General features: G+C 42.3%; 1 protein-coding gene and 1 long non-coding RNA gene across 5 annotated transcripts in view; one reads left to right on the forward strand and one right to left on the reverse strand.

Moving 5' to 3' along the window:
- Nucleotides 1–20661, forward strand: part of LOC144582576 (uncharacterized) — a 124832-nt gene that overhangs the window by 52363 nt on the left and 51808 nt on the right. For 2 of the 3 annotated variants that reach the window (XR_013535574.1, XR_013535575.1), the window contains exon 2: nucleotides 16101–16226. This is a non-coding gene — a long non-coding RNA (uncharacterized LOC144582576). The remainder of the gene's footprint in view (nucleotides 1–16100; nucleotides 16227–20661) is intronic. The other variant, XR_013535576.1, reaches the window with a different exon arrangement.
- PIK3R6 (phosphoinositide-3-kinase regulatory subunit 6) overlaps nucleotides 1–20661 on the reverse strand; it is a 61088-nt gene that overhangs the window by 4443 nt on the left and 35984 nt on the right. For both annotated transcript variants that reach the window (XM_035300016.3, XM_078373030.1), the window contains 7 exons: nucleotides 20498–20576; nucleotides 19450–19572; nucleotides 16348–16458; nucleotides 15939–16029; nucleotides 15521–15591; nucleotides 14774–14864; nucleotides 11875–11990 (listed from right to left, as the gene is read on the reverse strand). In XM_035300016.3, the coding sequence (XP_035155907.3) occupies nucleotides 11875–11990; nucleotides 14774–14864; nucleotides 15521–15591; nucleotides 15939–16029; nucleotides 16348–16458; nucleotides 19450–19572; nucleotides 20498–20576 (682 nt within the window). The remainder of the gene's footprint in view (nucleotides 1–11874; nucleotides 11991–14773; nucleotides 14865–15520; nucleotides 15592–15938; nucleotides 16030–16347; nucleotides 16459–19449; nucleotides 19573–20497; nucleotides 20577–20661) is intronic.

Here is a 20661-nt window from a genome sequence, read left to right on the forward strand (position 1 = left end):
AAACTTCCAGTCCAGCTAAGGTCATATCTGACCCTTACACTTACTAAGCCAGCCACAATGGCCTTGCCCCCATTACCGTTCTTCAAGCTGTCTCTGCCTTCTTTCTCACTCCAGCTCACCATGAGCTTCCCCTTACTGCTCAGTAGTTATCATCCAATCCATTTGTACAAAACATACACGTGGACCTGCCTGGCTCCAAGAGGAAAGCACAGCTACTAGAATTTTCCCCTAGCAGGGTCCATATAGGGATAAAAGGGAACTTGCTGAAGTGATAAGTTTAGACTTTCAAAAAGCCCCTGACCAGGTGGTTTAAAGAGGTCATTAAAAACAGAAACTACTTTAAGGAACTGACTTTGAAAGAGGAAATGTAACAGCAAGGTAAATAGGTCCAACTTGGAACCTAAAACTTAAATACTGGACTACTCTATAAAGACAGATTTCAGCTCAAGGCAGACCTCTCAGCCAATCAGAGCTCTCCTACAGTGGATAGGCTGCCTCAGAAGGAGTGAGCTTCCGGATCTGGCATGAGATGGAGGGCAGACTAGATGACTCAATAAACATCTGGTGAGGCCCTGCTGCAGGCCAGACACCATACCAACTAAGATGAGGGTCCTGAGTATAGGGAGCTTCCAGGTCATTGACATACAAAGATCATGCCATTTATCCTGTCACAAATGTTTCCATGGCTGTGTCTGCAGGGTCCTATGGGGGCAAGCACAGAGGTGGTACACTTAGCTCACCTGAGTGAGGGGAGGAGGCTGGAGATGTGGAAGGAAGGGGGAAAAGCATTAGCAAAGGCCTCCTGAGGATCATGACACTGGAATCTCAACTTGGAGGATGAGTAGGAATGATAAAAAGAAGGTGGGGAGGTGGAAGGGAGGAATGAGGTTTCAGGTCAGGCAACCAGCATGAGCAAAGGCACAGAGATGTGACTTCAGGAACACTTCCAAATGAATGGTGGGAAGAGCCAGCAGGGAGTGCTCAGAGCTGCAGATGGAGAAGTGGTGGAGTGAAGCTATACAACACTGAAGAGTTTTTCTGTCCTTGGAGAATGGGAGATGATGGAAGGGTTTTAAGGATGGAATAACATGGGCAGGAAGATGGACTTAAGGAGGATCAGATATTGCCAGGGAGACCAACTGGAAGGGGATAGATGAAGGTCAGACTTGGGTGACCAACTTGCTTGATTTGCCTGGAACTTTCCTGGTGTTAGCACTCCAAGTCCCAAGTCCAGGAAACCCCTTTAGTCCCAGGCAAACTGGGATAGTTGGTCAACCAAGCTGGATAAGAAGAGAGAAGACAGACAAGATGGGAGAGATTTGAGAAGTGTTCCATCAGGACACAGGAAAGTGAGGAAGATGAGGCAGCAGGGATGACTCTTGGCTTTCTGGCAGAGGTGATTGGTTAATGATGGTACCATTAAATGCAACAGGGGATATATAAGGAGGAGATGAAATAAAAATGACTGCTAACACATACATAATGTTTACTTAGCCAAGCACTCTTCTAAGAGCTTCGTATGGCACAATCAATCCTCCTAACTGGATGAGGTAGGTAATGTTATTACAGTTGGCCCTCCATATCTGCATATGTGGAGCCTGCAGATATGAAGGGCCAACAGTAAGGGACTTTAGCATCCATGGATTTTTGTATCCTTGGGGGTCCTGGAAATGATCCCCCCTGGATACTGAGGAACAACTGTCTCCCCATTTTGTAAAATAGTACTGAGTCACAGAGAGATTAACTTGCTTAACATCACATAGCTGGTAAATGGCAGAGGCAAGATCTGAACCCAGACAATCTGGCTCTAGAGAGCTCTTAACTATTGGAAAGTACTGGCTTTGATTTTAAATATCTTGAGTTTGTGGTATTGTGGGACATCCAGTTCATGCTAACTTAGTTCAATGCAGGAGTCAGAAACTCAGGTATGAATATCAGAGCAGGAGATACAGATTTGGGAGGACTTAACCAATGGAACTAAATTCTTGTGAGTTTGGTAGTCCAGGAAATAAGAAAAGAAGTGAGCCATGGATAGAAATTGAGGACAGTAGCTACTTAAGGATCTAGGAAAAGGAGTTCAGGGAAAGAGGCCAACAAGTAATAGGCATGTAGAAGAAAGTCTGTAAGAAAGTGATGTCTCTGAATTTATAGAGTATTTAAAGACTCTGAGAACAGGGTTTAAGCTCTAGTGATGGAATTCCATTCAAAATTGATCAAAGGAATATAAAACATTTATGATAGTGTTAGAAACCAGCTTCATTGAAGTATTAATATATAAATATAATTTCAAATATACACATTTTGTCTAATCACCTAAAAGGAGAATTCCATCAGACTAACAGCAGGCTTCTCACCCAAAACCTTACAAGCCAGAAGAGGCTGGGGTTCTATTTTCAGTCTTCTTAAAGAAAAAAAGATGCCAAGAATTTTGTATCCAGCTAAACTAAATTCATAAATGAAGGAGAAATAAAGTACAAACCAGACAAGGAAACACTAAGGGAATCTGTAACTACTAGACAGGTCCTATAAGAAATGTTTAAAGGATTTCTAAACATGGAAACAAAAAGGTGATACTCATCATTATAAAAGCACAGGAAAGTATAAAACATGTAGGTCTTATGAAGCAATTACACAAGACTGCACAGCAACTAGGTAATAATTATGACAGAAACAAAATCTTACATATCAATACTAACCTTAAATGTAAATGGACTAAATGCTCAACTTAAAAGATATAGGCTCAGCTGGGAACAGTAGCTCATGCCTGTAATCCCAACACTTTGGGATGCTTGAGTCCTAAGCATTAAGACAGGAGGATTGCTTGAGTCCAGGAGTTTGAGACTAACCTGAGCAACACAGACCTCTTCTCTACAAAAAATTTTAAAATTAGCTGGGCATAGTGGCTGGCATTGTGGTCTCACCTACTCAGGAGGCTAAAGTAGGATGATCAATAAGATACAGGCTGGTGGAATAGATAGGCAAAACAGGATCTAATTGTATGTTGCATACAAGAAACTCAATCCCATTTATGATAGCTAGAAAAAAAATACCTAGGAATACATTTAACCAAGGAGATGAAAGATTTCATCTCTACAAGGAGAACTACAATACACTGATGAAAAAAATCATAAATGACTCAAACAAATGGAAAAACATCCCATGTTCATGGATTAGAAGAATCAGTATTATTTAAACAACCATATGGCCCAAAGCAATCTATAGATTGAACATAATTTCTATCAGACTACCCTCATTCCTCACAGAATTAGAAAAAAATTCTAAAATTTATATGAAGCCAAAAAAGAACCAATATCCCTGATGAACACATATGAGGCAGAAGAGCTAAAAAAGCAGAATAGTAAAGCAATCCTAAGCAAAAAGAATAAAGCCAGAGGTATCACATTACCTGACTTCAAATTATATTACAAGGCTATAATAACCAAAACAGCATGATACTGGTAAAAGTAGGCACATAGATTAAAGGAACAGAGCTAGAAATAAAGTCATATACTTAGAACCAACTGATCTTTGACAACGTCAACAAAAATATACACTAGGAAAGAACACCCCATTCAATAAATGGTGCTGGGATCATTGGAGAGCCATAAGCAGAAGAACAAAACTGGAGCCTAGTCTCTCACCATATACAAAAATTAACTCAAGATGGATTAAAGACTTAAATGTGAGACCTGAAACTATAAAAATCCTAAAAAAAAAAATTAGGAAAACAGCTTCTGGACATTGGTCTAAACAAATAATTTATGACCAAGTCCTCAAAAGGAAATGTAACAAAAAGAAAAATAGACAAATGGACTTAATTAAACTAAAAAGCTTCTACACAGCAAAAGAAATAATCAACAGAGTAAACATAATCTACAGATTGGGATAAATATTTGCAAACAATGCATCTGACAAAGGGACTAATATCCAGAATCTACAAGGAACTCAAACAACTCAACAATAAAAAGACAACCCCACAAAAAAATGGTCAAAGAACATGAATAGATATTAGACAAAAGAAGACTTACAAGTGGCTAACAAAAAAAGAAAAATGCTCAACATCACTAATCATCAGAGAAAAGCAAATTAAAACCACAGTGAGATACAATTTCATACCAGTCAGAATGACTATTATTAGAAAGTCAAAAACAACAGATGTTGGTGAGGATGCAGAGAAAAGAGAATGCTTATACACCGTTTTTGGGAATGTAGATTAGTACAGCCTCTATGGAAAACAATATGGACATTTCTCAAAGAACTAAAAATAGAATTACCATTTGATCCAGCAATCCCTCTACTGGGCATCTACCCAAAGGAAAAGAAATCATAATGTAAAAAATACACTTGCACTGGTCTGTTTATTACAGCACTATTCTCAATAGCTAAGTCATGGAATCAACCTAAGTGTCCACTGATGGATGATTGAATTTTTAAAATGTGGCATATATATAGATACACATACCTACATATATGCACACACATATACACACACACACCATCAAACACCACACAGCCATAAAAAAAATGAAATCATGTCTTTTGCAACAACAGGAATGGAACTAGAGGCCATTATCCCTAGAGAAGTGACTCAGAAAATCAAAACCACGTGTTCTCACAAGTGTGAGCTAAACAGTGGGTACACACAGACATGCAAAGGGGAATAAAAGACACTGGGGACTCCAAATGGTTGGAGAGTGGGAGGGAGATAAGGGATGAAATACCATCAGTCGGGTATTCAGGTGATGGGTACATTAAAAACCGGGATGTCTCTACTATGCAATATATCCATGTAACACACTGTACTTGTACTTCAAATCCATAAAAATAAAAAGTTTAATTTCAAAAAAAGTGTACATATTTTTAATTTAAGGGTAAACGCTCACAGAAAAGGAGTACCTATGGCCAGGCGCAGTGGGTCATGCCTGTAATCCCAACGCTTTGGGAGGCCGACGCAGGTGTATCATGAGGTCTGGAGATCAAGACCATCCTGGCCAACATGGTGAAATCCCGTCTCTACTAAAAATATGAAAATTACCTGGGTGTGGTGGCCCATGCCTGTAATCCCAGCTACTCAGGAGGATGAGGCAGGAAAATGGCTTGAACCTGGGAAGCAGAGATTGCAGTGAGCTGAGATGGCACCACTGCAATCCAGCCTGGTGACAGAGCGAGACTGTGTCGAAGCAAGGGAGGAAGGAAGGAAGGAAGGGAGGGAGGGAGGGAGGGACATATAACTTTCATATCATCAGAGGGAGGAAATGAGGAAACAAAACCTGAGCAATATAGCAAAAAGAAACATAAAAAGATGGCAAAAAAAGCACTTAAAAAATCAGAAAGTACAACATAAGACAGCAGAGTCATACCAAATAGCATGTAAAGTTAGTGTCAATGGATTAAATTATCATTTGTCAAAAACAAAAACAAATGTGTTTCACAATGAGAATGTACTTAACACCACTGAACTGGACACTTAAAACATGGTAAGGTGGTAAATTTTATGTTATGTGATTTTTACTATATTAAAAAGAAACGCTCAGTCAGAGCAAAATCCAACCACATGCTCTTTACAAGAGGCATGTCTAAAATATAAGAAAAATGTCTTAAAAATAAAGAGATGGCTGGGCACAGCAGCTCATTCCTGTAATTCCAGTACTTTAGGAGGCTGAGGAGGGTGGATCATGAGGTCAAGAGATCAAGACCATCCTGGCCAACATGGTAAAACCTCGTCTCTCCTAAAAATACAAAAATTAGCCAGGCGCGTGGTGGTACATGCCTGTAGTCCCAGCTACTCGGGAGGCTGAGGCAGGAGAACTGCTTGAACCTGGGAGGCGGAGGTTGCAGTGGGCCGAGATCAGACCTCTATACTCCAGCCTGGTGACAGAGTGAGACACCATCTCAAAATAAATAAATAAAATAAATAAATAAAGAGATGAGAACTTCTGATTTCACAATGGCAGAGTATGCATTTTCTCCTCCCCCCCACCTTGTAATTCACCTTAAAACAAGTAGGTACACCTTTAATTAGACTAGAAGACAACTAAAGTACTAGACTATAATGTTGAAGTGCAGAGAAAGGATAGAGAAATGGCTTGGATAACTTATCATGGAAGAGGAAGGTCAAGCATAAGGAAGCTTTGAGAAAGTTTCAAAACTCTAGTAAGGTTTATTAGTAAGGTTTATTAGCTGGAGGTACCAGGCTCCACAGATGGTAGGGATCAGTAGGAGCCTGACAAAGGAGAACTGAGTGAAAGCTGGCTTGAGGAGCAGCTAGATTGCTAATCTTCTACTCAGTGATGCAATGAACCCTACCTTTGCCACAGAAACCAGAGAAACAGAACCAGAGAGACTCTGGACTTGGAGACACCACAAATGGTGGAGGATGGAGCAAAGTCCTGTATTCCAAATAGATGGGTTACATGGAAGTTTGCTGACTGAATGGTGAGACCTGTCCCCTTTCCCAGCTCAGCTCCAGAGTGACAAGTATATTCAGGCTTATCCACTCCTCATTCCTGGCCCCCTTTACTCAAAGGAGCCCAAAGTACTCATTTCTGGAAAATCAAAACTATCCTAGCAAAGAGACTTGCAGATACTGCCATCTGGGTTCCCCCCACGGAAAGGACCATGGCCTTCTGACTGTGCACTGAGAAGCCTACCATTGACTTAGATTTTTAGTGCCCCACTCTTTGAGTTAAGAGAGAGACCATTTTTTTTATTTTTTCAGATGGAGTCTTGCCCTGCCACCCAGGCTAAAGTGCAATGGTGCAATCTCGGCTCACTGCAACCTCCACCTCCTGGGTTCAAACGATTCTGCCTCAGCCTCCCGAGTAGCTGGGGTTATAGGCACCCACCACCACACCCAGCTACGTTTTGTATTTTTGTAGAGACAGGGTTTCACCATGTTGGCCAGGCTGGTCTCAAACTCCTGACCTCATGATCCGCCCTCCTCGGCCTCCCAAAGTGCTGGGATTACAGGTGTGAGCCACCATGCCCAGTCGAGAGAACATACTAAGAGAGACGTAACATTAAGAGAGAGACTACAACAAGCAAACAGAAAACAAGAATTCCAAGAAAATAGACACAATTCAGAGAGCAGAAGAAAATTTGAAATAAACAATATCTTCAGAGATACATCAATGAAGCTAGAATGCTATTTAAAATGAATAACAAAGAAACAAAGAGTTTCTAAATAGTTTAAATAGCCAGTAAATGAATTTGAAGAAAACTCCCCCAAAGCTGAAGAAATGACAAAGAGAAGGACCATGGGAGAGAAAAGATGAGACACTTAGAGCATTAATCTAGGAGGTCAAGCATCCTACTATTATAGTAGGAAGAGAAACCAAAGAAATAAAGGGAAGGTAATGATTTTAAAGATTGTATTAGAAAGCATCTGGTAACTGAAAGATAAGTCTCCAGACTGAGAATGTCCAAAATGATGAATGAAAAAAGATCCCACTGAGGTGTATTCCTGTGACATCTTCTGTGAAATAAACTATCTAAGGTTTCCAGAGAGAGAGAGGGGAAAAAAAACCAAAACAGTCTCATACAAAGACTAGGCATAAGAAGGCATCATATTATATAACAGCAGCATCAAAACTAGAAGAAAGTTCACATTCCAAGAAATCCAGATAGAATTGACAAAATCAAAACCATAGCAGGAACATCCACAAACCTCTCTCAGTTTTGATGAGACAAAGTAGACAGAAAATGTTTTAAATTTGCAGATTATAGTAATATAATGTTTGATTTAATAACTAAGCATCATACTTCATATATTTTATATATAGAAAGCAAATGTATTTTTGGTTGCTATTGAATATTAAAAAGTTGATCATGTACCAGGCAATGAAGGAAATGTGAATAAATTCCAAATAAGTTGAAATTATGTAAGTCAGATGCTTTGGCTGTCCTAGGAACATTTGTTAATAATCTTAGGAATCAAAGGGCTTGGGTTTAAATAGCCATGTGAAATGGGAGACAATGCTGTGTGCCTGAATGAAGCAGGGATTCTTGAAGGCTACACTCTTAGTGAAAGACTAGAAAGCAAAATAAAACAAAAGAAACAAATGAAGAAACAAAAACAGAAATAGGGAAGATCACAGAAGAAAAGCCAATCCACTTTGGCTTGTGCTGTGAGTAAGGAAGGCAAGTCTTTCCTGGAAATTCTTAGCTACAAGCCTATCCTGCTGTGAATTTGGGGTATAAATGTACACTATCTTCATGCTCTGGAAATTTCTCAGCCAAAATATGGTCCTGAGCTGATAACATCTCTGAGGCAGTTAGCAAAAACAAATTCAGAATTTCTCTAGAAGAACAATTTTTCCAACCAGTTTTCCCACAGGTAAGTCCCCAAGAAATATGAACTCATAACTGAAAAATAAGGAATTAAGCTACCATGGGGAGGGGTTCAGTGAACCCAATAAACAGAAGGATTAGACTCCCAGTAATTACAGATAATGTAATTACATAAATCAGATTATAAAATGTTAGATACAGAATACTTTTTCCTAAGTACTGCAAAGAAAAATTAGCATTTAGACAAAAAGTTTTCTCAGCAAGGCAATTTTACTTTCTGCAGAAAGGATACTACTTGTTAGCCATCTTGCCACAAGAGTACAATGAACAAAGGAAAGGCAGGCATATTTATTCCTTACACATTCAGTCCTTACTGCTGTGTCTGATCTCTGTTGATTGGAGCTAGACTTCACAATCTAAACTGAACCCGATTAGTTAACAACGGAAAACTTTTCTAAATAGGTAAAGGCAATGGAGAACAAAGGAAAAGAGGAAGTCAAAGGGGCATAGGCTGCGAGCTGGGACATGCTTGTTAGCATGTCCAACACAGATATCTTGGTTAAAGTACAAGGACATAGAACGTACTACATGGATAGGGCTTAACAAAGTTATTAGCAAAAAGCAAGAAGTCATTGAAGAAAGTAAACTATTATTTATGACATTTATTACTATTATTCTTTAACAAGAAGGAAAACTTTGAAGAGGAACTTTTTACTTTCTATGTAAAATAAAAAATGTTTAGAATGAGTAAAGAAATAAAAGAATAAAACCACAAGGAAGGAACAGCATACTACTATTAAACCGGCACGACATTTTGATTCTAAAACACATTTTAGCATCTCTAAAATTAGGGAGTATTTTGCAACCAATGTGATAAGAAAGCATTGTCCATAGTTTAGAAAGTGTTTCTTTCTTAGTAATATGTGAAATTATGGTATGCCTTAAATTCAGGGAGACATGGTCTTTAGACATATATAATTTTAATTATATCAGAGTCAGTAATCATTAAAGGAAAATGATTGGTAGATTTTGCTACATCACAATATAAAGCTCTTTTAGGTTAAAAAAGCATCAAAAGACAAACAGAGAAAAGTATTTCCAAAATGTATGACAAATAAGGGGTTAATGTCCTCACACTATACAATAGGATATTAGTATCGGATGAGAATATAAACAGGAAATAGGTGAATGAAGAAATAGAAATACAAGAAAGTATTCAGCTTCACTAACTGATAATAAAAGAAACAAAATAATGAAAAGTTGGATAATCAAATTTGGGAAGATGAAAAAAATCAATCAATGTGTGAATTGTGCTGCAAAATTTTCACTCAAACACTACAATCAGATTGGAACTTGGTATAGAATTTCTGGAGGGAAGTTTGGCAAAATATATAAAAATGATGCCACCCAACTGAATGATTTCACTTCTAGGCATTTTTCTAAAAAGACATAACCTGATTTTTAGCACATATTTACCCCTAACAAAATTCCTCACATTATGCTTGTAATGGTGAAAAATGAGAACTTACTTAAATGTCTTCTTATAATTTATTTACATAATTATACAGGTATATGCAACTATCGTATAATAAATACTGACATGTACTTAATGACACAAAACATATTTAATGACCAAAGCAAGGTCCCATCAAGATCTATTTACAAGGTTTTAATATATTTTTGAGTAAAAAACACCAAGGTACAGACCAGTATGTAGTGTAGCTATCAATTGTCTTAAAATATCTAGAAAAAAAGGTTTGGTGTTTACACCTGAAAATGTTAATAGTCATCCTTTTCAGGGATTGGGAATACTAGTGAATGTACTTTTTTGTGCTTTTCTGTATTTTCCAAAATAATGAAACTTTTGTTTATAGGTTAAAATATTGTCTTGGTTGGGCATGGTGGCTCATGCCCATAATCCCAACACTTTGGGAGGCTGAGGTGGGCAGATCACAAGGTCAGCAGATGGAGACCATCCTGGCCAACATGGTGAAACCCCATCTCTACTAAAAAAAAAAAATTAACTGGGTGTAGTGGCATGTGCCTATAATCCCAGCTACTCGGGAGGCTGAGGCAGGAGAATTGCTTGAACCAGGGAGTTGGAGGTTACAGTGAGCCAAAATCGTGCCACTGCACTCCAGCTTGGCAAAAAAGTGATACTCTGTCTCAAAAAACAAAACGAAGCATTATTTTAAAAAATAAAGAAATATAAGGGCCAAAAAGTGACCACTGGTTTTGGCAACATGGAGGTGACTTTGCCTCAGTGGGACCTGTGTAAGCAGATGGTCATGGTAGAAGAGTAATTGATAAGGAGTTGGATACTCTTCGAGATGTATCTTTCAAGGAGCTTGACTGAGAAGGGAAGGAAGGGGATGCAGTGGGTAGCTAGAGAGGTAGTTCGGTCATGGGAGAGTTGGGGTTTTTTGCCCCCTTTTTTTTTTCTTTTACGGTGGAAAAGACCTGAGTAGGTATAGGCTAAGCAAAAGGAACAGTGGAGAGGAAGAGGTCAAAGCTAGGGGAAAGAGAACTGCAAACAGATAGAGAAGAGCCTGGAGGGGGTGGGTGAGGAAAGGGCTGAGTGATCCCAAGGATCTGGGTGAGGGGGAGGTCATGAGTTTGCTGCGGATCTGATCAATGGGGATGCAGGGATTATTCCAGAAGCATTTGGCCACCTGGGCATACAGACTAAGTAGGTGGCTTTGCCTAAATCAGAGTGTCAGCCTGATGGGTGATGCATGGAGGGGAGGACAACAGTGAGAACGTGGTGCAGGCACAATCATGGGGTGCCAAAGCCAAGCTGAGGGGAGGTGAAGTCCAGAGGCCATGGGTAGAGAGAAAATGGATAGTTTTATGTCTGTATCAGTAAGTACTGACTAGGCATGGTGGCTGCCACCTGTAATCCCAGTGCTTTGGAAGGCTGAGGCAGGTGGACCACCTGAGTTCAGAAGTTTGAGACCAGCTTGGTCAACATGGCGAAACCCTGTCACTACTAAAATTAAAAAAAATTAGCCAGGTGTGGTGGTGTGTGTCTATAATCACAGCTACTCGAGAGGCTGAGGCAGGAGAATCGCTTGAACCTGTGAGGTGGTGGTTGCAGTGAGCCGAGATTGCACCACTGCACTCCAGCCTGGGTGACAGAGTGAGACTCCATCTCAAGAAGAAAAAAAAGTATTGATATGGGCAAAGGCAAAAGTGCAGAGGGCAAGGGTATTGAAAGAGCTGGTTTGATCTGGTCAAAGGTTGGGCTGTTGTTTGGTAGTCTGGCTGTGGTGTGGCGCCTGCGATGACAGAACGTTAGGTGCATTTTGCAGTAATCTGGGTATGTCTTGGGTCCTCAAATGGTCAGCAGATGGAGAGTAGGGCTTTGACTCTTAAAGGGCTTTCCTTATACCAGTGGGCACTCTGCACTTCAAACAGACTGATTGAAAAGCAGATTCCTTCCAACAAGAAGGTCCAATCCAATAGCAAAGGCTCAGAAAGGCTGGGAAGTCAGTTCCTTCTCTGAATACCCTCCCCTCTGGGCTCCCAGCCACCTGCCACTGTCCCAGCTGGCTGTCTCCCTTTCCAAGTCTACTCAGTACTTACAGAGAAGGACCTTCCCGCCAAGTTGGAGGACTTGATGACCTCTGTCACGCTGACATTCAGACACGTGTGGTCTGTGACAGAAACAGCAGGCAGGGGGCAATGAGGAGACCCTGAAACTGAATAAGATTGGTTGGCGGGGGTTGGTGGGGGGCGGCTGTAAATGGACCTCAAGGAAAGTAGAGGAGTTTCAGATTCTAGGTCTCAAGATCTCCATGAACTCATCTCGACATCCCCGGCCCTCTCACTCCTCCCTGGGCTCCCACTTCCCAGATCTGCTTGGTCCTAGCCAAGTTGGACCTCTTTCTCAATCATCCATCTTCCTTCCCTGAAGAATCTGCAAGTTTCTGTATCCTCAGGACACCAGCCATCGCCAACCTAAATCCCACCCACTACCCTTTCATTATTTCCTCCTGCACCCCTTTTAAAAAGGAATAAAGTTCTAGAAGTTCTCTTGAACTTCTGTAGCTCTCGAGCATGCTAAGAATATAAGAAGCACCTAGCCAGGGAGGTTGTGCAGGACAGAGGCACCAAGTGGGTGAGGAGGGCATTAGTGCCAACAGGTTGAGTGTTTCTTTGACTTTCTTTGTTTTTTTTAATTAATTAATTAATTAATTAATTAATTATTTTTGAGACAAAGTCTCACTCTGTTACCCAGGCCGGAGTGCAGTGGCATGATCTTGGTCACTGCAAACTCCGCCTCCCAGGTTCAAGTGATTCTCCTGCCTCAGCCTCCCGAGTGGCTGGGATTACAGGTGTGCACCACCACACCTGCCTAATTTTTTTGTGTGTATTTCTAGTAGAGACAGGGTTGCTTAATAATGTATAATGTGTCAAAAATCATTACTGTGTGCCTGCTGCCAGGCTTAGTCCCTCCCTGCCAACTATAGAGGGTTTGTAGAAGTCTGTGCTCTATGGAGGCTGCTGGCATCATCAGATGAGTTCTGATAGGGTCTAGACTAGGGCTGGGGGGTGGGGAGAGTCTGTGAGAGAAACAGAAGGAATACAATTTGAACAATAAGAGCTAACCGTTATCATTTACTGTATGTACACAAATTAGCTATTTATTATCTCCATTTTAGAAATGGGGGAAAAACAGGTGGAGCAAATACAAGTCACACACGTAAGGTCACACAGATAGCGGCAAAGCTGGGGTGTGAGCCCTGCCCATCTGGCTCTGGACCTGCGCCCTTGACCGCCTGCTCCTGAACCACCTCTAGGTTAAGAGCTGCTGCCACAATTACCTGTCTCCTTCATGGTGTTAAAGAGCTGTGGGTAGAGTGTCTTGCTGTGATGGAGTTTCATGTGTCATCCACAAATTCAACTTGCCTGGAGGCAATTTTATTAGGTGATGGCCAGGCGCAATGACTCATGCCTGTAATCACAGCACTTTGGGAGGCCAATGTGGGCGGATCACAAGGTCAGGAGTTCGAGACTAGCCTGACCAACATGGTGAAACTCTGTCTCTACTAAAAATAGAAAAATTAGCCAGGCATAGTGGCACACACCTGTAATCCCTGCTACTCAGGAAGCTAAGATAGGAGAATTGCTTGACCTGGGAGGCAGAGGTTGCAGTGAGCCAAGATTGCACCACTGCACTCCTGCCCGGGTGACAGAGCGAGACTCCGTCACAAAAAAAAAAAAAAAAAGACGGGGGGGGGAAGTGATATAATTTCTTGAGTTTCTTTGTGCCAGCTGCTAAGAAAATTGTGACACTACGATGTCCACATCTCAACAGATTAGATTTAGAGGATGTTACCGGGTGATGCCTAGAGAAGATCATTTCAGAGCAAACAAGAAAGTTCTTCATCAATATTGTGATGATGAACACAAATGCATTTTTGTCAGAAAGGTGTCATAATTGGAATGCTAGCCAAGCCACAGTGATTTCAGAGATGAAGTAAATACTCGTAGTTGCATAGGAGAGGAGGGATCAGAGTTGGCTTCCTCATAAGCCTTCCAACCTGGCTCATGTGTATTTTCATTCCACATTTCTTCTGGAATATTCCAAATGTGTGCATTTATTTTTAAAATAAATGTTTGAATGTAAAATAGCATTTCATGTATTACACAATGTTGATCAAGTATCTACTACGTGCCAGGGTATGTCATGGACAAAGGCAATAGATGGTGAACAAGATATAATTCTGCCCGGGTGAACTTTCTTGTTTGCTCTGAAATGATCTTTTCCAAGCATCACCCGATAACATCCCCTAAGTCTAGCCTGTTGAGATTTGGCAATTCTGGGGGGCAGTGGTAAGGAACATAAACTCTTGCATGAGGATACCTGGGTTTGAATTTCAGTTTTGAGTCTTCCTCACAGAGGTGATGTTGGGTGAGTTATTCTCTTTCCTTCAGTTTTCTCTCTAGTAAAAAGTTGCTGAGACTAATAATATCTATCTCCTAGGGTTCACATGCTTCACTGCCTGGCCCCTGGTGCATGTTTGCAATGTTAGGGACCCGTATTGCCATCCTTTGCATTATTCCAGGAGACCAGGGGGCTCATAATATGAGCTAATATTTATAATTTACTATATGCACATAAATTGGCATTTTCTATTGTCTCCATTTTTTTTGGAATGACATTCAAAGTCCACAATTTCCAAACAGAATACAATTAGCCCTGTGGGCTCAATTCTGAGGCAGGAGGCCAACTGCAACTCCTCCCCGGAGTCCTTCCACCTTCCAGCTGTGTCTCACCAGGCTGCTGAGGCTCCATCCAGAGGCCAATGCTAGAGGCTGGGTGACCCCATGGCAAGCAACCTGAAGGCAGTCACCAAGCCCTGGACCTAGCTCCAGTTCCATGACTGGGAGGGCTTCCCCTTCTTGTCACTATGTCCTCTCCCCAGCATCGCCCTTCTCATCTCTTCTCTTTCTTTGCTCTGCATTCCCTGTTCCTCACCTTCTGTGTCGCTGGATGGAATGGCCTTCAGGACCAGCCCAGTGGCCCGCAGGGAAACGGTGACCTCTCGGGGCCGGTGGCTGAGCAAGGCCTGGGGGAGGGGTATTGAGGAACAGGTGGGGTCTTCAGGACATACCCCTTCCCCACACATCCCCACATCCACAGTCTTGCCTCTCTACCCTGTTTGCCACCTCTACTATGAGAGTCTTTTTGTTATTATTATTGTTTTTTTGAGCCAGGGGTTTCATTATGTTGCCCACCCCAGTCTTCAACTTCTGACCTCAAGGGATCCTCTCATCTCAGCCTCCCAAAGCACTGGGATTACAGGCATGAGCCACTGTGCCAGGCCCTGTTTTGTCTATGTCACTGAAGTCCCATAAGGGCTAGCAGATAAAGGCTTGTAGCACTCCTATCCCTAGAGAGTATGTTCAGCCTTCCAGATCCCAAAGAATAAATCTCTAGTGAAATCAGTTCAAGCATCTGGTCAGCTAGCAAGGAAAATGTTTTTTTAGCAAGGGGTCAGCCCCCTTGTTCCTTAAATTAGATCACCACCTTGTCTATATGTAAGGCCAACTTAACCCCACTTATCCCTGCAAAACTCCCTGAAGGCTGGGGAACTCTTCAGGCAGCTTCAAGAAAAGGGCAGAAGCCTCCTTTGGCTCTGTCTGCTTCCCTGCTTGTCCCTGAGGCCTGCTCTCTCCAGCTGTACCTCCTAGCCACCTGCTAACTATGCCCATGCACACTGACCTTCTGGTAACGCAGGGAGAGCTCCGCCCCTGAGCCCTCAGCCACACCTCTCCTCTTGGGTGAAAAGCCATCTGCAGGGAGATGAGAAGAGGCTTGGGGTGGAGGTTCCCAGCTCTCTCACTCTGACTTCCCACCTCTCTGAGAACAGGAGCTGAGCTGCTGGGTTTACCCATCCATCCATCTCCCTGGATGGAAAGGCAACACCTCAGGGAGCCAAGCTGCCTTTCAGTCTTGGGGAGGCGTTGGAGGGAATCAAGGGCAGCCCTTGTATTCAGCAGAAGCAGGGAACAGAGCAGGGGCAGCACTGAGGTTGTGGGGGTACAGACATCATCAGGTGAGAGGTGGGAGAATGAGAGTTTGGAGAAGATGAGTCGGGGTAACCTTTGTGACCTTTGGGAAAAGGGAAGCAGATGTTTACCTTTGGGGAATTTAGAATCTTGGATCTTCACATTGAGCTCAATGAGGAAAATGTCCTCAGCAGGATCTTGGCTCAGGTCACTGAAGAAGATCTGGAGAAGGAAGGGAGGGTGATATTTCCTGGTGTGATTTCCAAATCTCTCTCCCTCTCTCTGATTTCTAGGGATCTGGGACCATGGAGAACCCTTCCACATAAAGAAGAGGTACTTCTTAGATTTGAGGTCTTGAAGTTAATAATGACCTGATTCATTCAGAGATGAAGATAATGTTAACAACCAAGAGTGTCTGGGTATGTTCATAATTTATGGCCTGGTGACCAGTGTTTCCCCAGAGCCTGGGTATTTAACCTGTGGGGTCCTGGGGTCCTGCAGGCTGGCAAGTACCCTTGGAGTCTCCAGTGGGATACTTACCTTGACTGTGTAGATCTGGAAATAAATGGGTTGGGTGCCCATGCGGACATAGTAGGTGAGGACATCTAGGATGAAGGGGTCCACAGTCTGGGATGTGTCCAGGGAAGGAGGCTGTGAGGGAGACAGGTAATGTCTTCACCATCTCTTCCCAGGCCACTGTGGGAGATGCCATTTTCTTCAGAAAGAAACACCAAGCCCCTACATCTCTGGGATGTACTAACCCAGTGGGTCTTTCAACAGATTCCAAGCCTTTCCCACCACCCGATTTCCACTACCAATCAAAATATTCCTTTCCAGAGCCCCACCTCCTTAGGGAATCTGACTCATTTCAATTCTACAGAGACTACTGAGCACTGCTATGTATGAGGCACTGTGCTAAGTGACTGAGGGAGACAGGATGCTGGAGAGTGAACCTAATGAGAGGGCCAGGACTGGGTTCTGAGCTTGGATGGGCTACTTGCCATGGGGCAGGCAGCCATGGGCAAGTTATTCAAACTCTTCGAGGCCTAAATTTCCTTCTAGGGAAAATGAGAGGTTGGAACAGATGATCTGATGTCTCATTCAGCTCTGGCGGTCTCTGCATCTATTAATAGGCTAATTAAGGTTTGCGTGTTATTGGGAATAAACTATGTGTCTTGTTTTCCAGTCCTTTCCCAGTCCCATATGATGATAAAGCATAGTGACTGTGTTTTCAGAATCTCTGCATAGAATGTGATAATGATGTCAGGGTTGGAAGAAAGCTCAGAGTTGATTTCATTGAGCTCATATCTGATCCTGTGAGATCTCTTTTGACTTTCACATCTGGTGTGCTAAAATATGTTCCTTTCAAAAGGGTCATACTGAGAAGCTATGACATATTCTAATAATGCTGTCATTGTTCACAATGTTTCTGGTCTCTTCATGTGGAAACTGCTTTTGGAGTAAGCATAGGGTCATTCAAATTGTTAGTTACAAGAAGGGAAAACCAGAATCTTACAGTGTCTTGGCAGAGAAAAATAGCTACCAGCAAAGGAGCACCAATGGGGCCTGCATCAAATGTTCCTACTGTAATATCCTCCAAGTTTCAAGGAAAAAGTATTTTAATACCCAGCTAAATGGTCTTTTGTGTGTATGCAGAGACATTTTCAGATCAGGTATAATCCAGAAAATGTGCACTCCTAAATAACCTTATTTGAATAAACCCCATCAATCAAATGATAAAGCAAAATGTAGAGCTCTTGGGTAGTATCTGCTGCTAATATAAAAGGAAGCCATTGATTTATACACATTTATTTTAGTTTTGAAAACTACAGTAAAAATATAACATAAATTTACCACTTTTACATGTCTATTTTTTAACTTTCAAAGTGCATTCTGTACAAATTAGCCTTTTGATAACTTTCAAAGTGCAAGTTAAAAAATAGACATGTAAAAGTGGTAAATTTATGTTACATTTTTACATAGTTTTTAAAACTAAATAAATGTGTATAAATCAACAGCTTCCTTTTATATTATCAGCAGGTACTACCCAAATATAATGGGATAACAGTACCATTCGCAATAGCAAGAAACACTACCATACATAAGTAATAAATTTAGTGAGAAGTGGACAAAACCTATTTGGAAAAGATAAAGTGACATACTTCACATTAAACACTAAAATTAATTGCAGATAGGCAATTAGTTAAATGTAAAAATTGAGACGTGGAAAGTATTAGAGTATATTAGCAGCAAATATCTATTTAAGCTTTTGAAAGTACCACTCCAAAGGCAGAAACTGTAAAGAATGAAAGTGCTATGTCTGACTGCATACAAGTGTTAAACTTCTGCAAGTCAGAAAATGGATAGGCAAGTTACAACCATGGGAAAAAAATCTGTAACATATTGACGACAGAAAAGGTAAAATTCTCTTACTATATAAAAGCCCTTTCAAATCGGTAAAAGATGAGTTCCCTCCCCACCGCCAGCCACAGAGGGAGTGCGGCAGTATGGGTTTGTGTTTAGGAGAGTGTGCTCTGGAGTCAAGCTGCCTGGTTCCAAGTGGCGCTCTAGCACTCATTTTGTAACTTCAGGCAGGATACCTAATCTCTTTGTGTTTCAGCTGCTTGATCTGTAAAATGGGGCTATCATGACAATAGTACCTACCAACAGGGGCACCTGCCTCTGGGCTGCTGTGGGAATTAAAGGAGCTGCCCTGTGTGTAAGTGTTTAGAACAGTGCCCAATACAGCGTAAGTGCTCCAGAAACATCAGCTATTACAATCGTAGAAAAAGGATCCATTTTTCTATAAAGACACATGCATGTGTATGTTTATTGCAGCACTATTTATAATAGCGAAGACTTGGGACCAACCCAAATGCCAATCAATGATAGACTGGATAAAGAAATTGTGGTACATATGCACCATGAACTACCATGCAGCCATAAAAAAGAATAAGTTCATGTCCTTTGCAGGGACATGGGCAAAGCCAGAAACCATCATTCTCACAAACTAACACAGGAACAGAAAACAGAAAATGTTGCGTGTTCTCACTCATAAGTAGGAGTTGAACAGTGAGAACACATGGACACAAGGAGGGGAACATCACACACTGGGGCCTGTCAGGGGATCAGGGGTAAGGGGAGGGAGAGCATTAGGACAAATACCTAATGCACGCAGGGCTTAAAACCTAGATAACTGGTTGATAGGTGCAGCAAACCACCATGGCACATGTATACCTGGGTAACAAACCTGCACGTTTTGCACATGTGTCACAGAATTTAAAGTAAAATTTAAAAAATGATAAAAAGGATCACAGGAAGCTCATATAGGAAGGAATATAATTGCCCAACATACTTATGAAAGAATATTTTACTTAGTCTTTTCCACAGTGGTCCAATCCAGAGTAAGCATCTGGTAAGTGTTACAAGTCAGTTCAAAGCCACCAGCTGATTAGGGCCCCTCTCTCTCATTTCCTTCCTGCCTCATCTCACTGGACTCTTGAGGTCAAAGGTCAAGTGCAGCAGCGAAAAGATAGCCTGCTCTCACCTTCATCCCACCCTCTCTGGGCTCTTCCATCCTCCCCTCTGCCCAGACTCCATGTCCCTCCCTCTTTCCCTCCCTGGTACTTCACCCTCCCCTACCATCTCAGCCAGCTTGTGGATGGCGGGGCACAGTGTATTGACGGTGCTCTGGTACCATGGATCTACGCGGCCCAGGAACGCAGCCAGCTCTCCCAGCTCTGGCTGCTTGGATGCTGCAGGCTTCTGGGAGAAAGAAGATGGGGCAGACACGTCAGGCTCTCTCTTCCAGCTCTGCCTTCCAGCTGCCATCAGCCTAGGCTGTGTGAATATGGCCAAGTCATTTAATCTCTTGGGGCCTCAATTTCTGCATGTGAAGATGAATTGTTGTTCTGTCTTATAAACTCAGATGAAGCTAAAGTATCTTTTGCTGAGGTCCACTCACCAGGGACATTGAAAAATGATCACCAACCTTAAACAGGGAGAGACAATGTGCAGTAGGAAGTAAGCCCTATGTCTCCACAACTGGATTAATGGACTTCACTGCCTGAAATTTCCTTTTGTGTCGGACCAGAAAGTGTGGGGTGTGTGTGTATGTGTGTATATGAGAGAGGGGAGAGAAGGAGAGAGAGAGAGTCCTGTGTTTGAAAAGTTTGCAACTAATGCCGTTACATACAAAAACAAAACAAATAGCAGCAGCAAGCAGGCTGGCAACAAGAGAGAGACCCAATCTCTGGGCACATTCAGCCCCCAGAGCACCATCTGCAGCCTCCGAAATAGAAGACTGGTGACACCTCTCCCACCTCTACCTTCTTTTTTCTTTTTTTGTTTTTTTTACACGGAGTTCTGCTCTTGTTGCTCAGGCTGGAGTGCAGTGGTGTGATATCAACTCACTGCAACCTCCACCTTCCAGGTTCAAGCAATTCTCCTACCTCAGCCTCCCGAGTAGCTGGGATTACAGGTGTCCACCATCACACCCAGCTAATTTTGTGTATTTTTAATAGAGACGGGGTTTCACCATGTTGGCCGGCTGGCCTCTCCTGCCTCCACATTCTAAGGATGCTGATTCTAGTCCCTGAGCTGGGGATGTGGGGGATGGGAGGCTGCAGGTGTGTCCCTGCCCAGCCTGCCCTGCCTCTGCCCCACCACTGCCTCCCCGCAGTCCAGTCACCTCAGGTGCCAGCACTGGGATGTAGTAGAGCTGCAGGCTGAGTCTGGGAGTGAGGCAGAACTTCTGGTTCTCCTGTTTCCTAGCAACGAGCAGCAAAGCAGAGGAGGTTACGGCGGGGCTTGGCTTCTAACAGACTTGGCTCTGCTATGTGTTATCTCTTGACC

Source organism: Callithrix jacchus, chromosome 5, assembly GCF_049354715.1.
Source record: "Callithrix jacchus isolate 240 chromosome 5, calJac240_pri, whole genome shotgun sequence".
Lineage (NCBI taxonomy): Eukaryota > Metazoa > Chordata > Mammalia > Primates > Cebidae > Callithrix > Callithrix jacchus.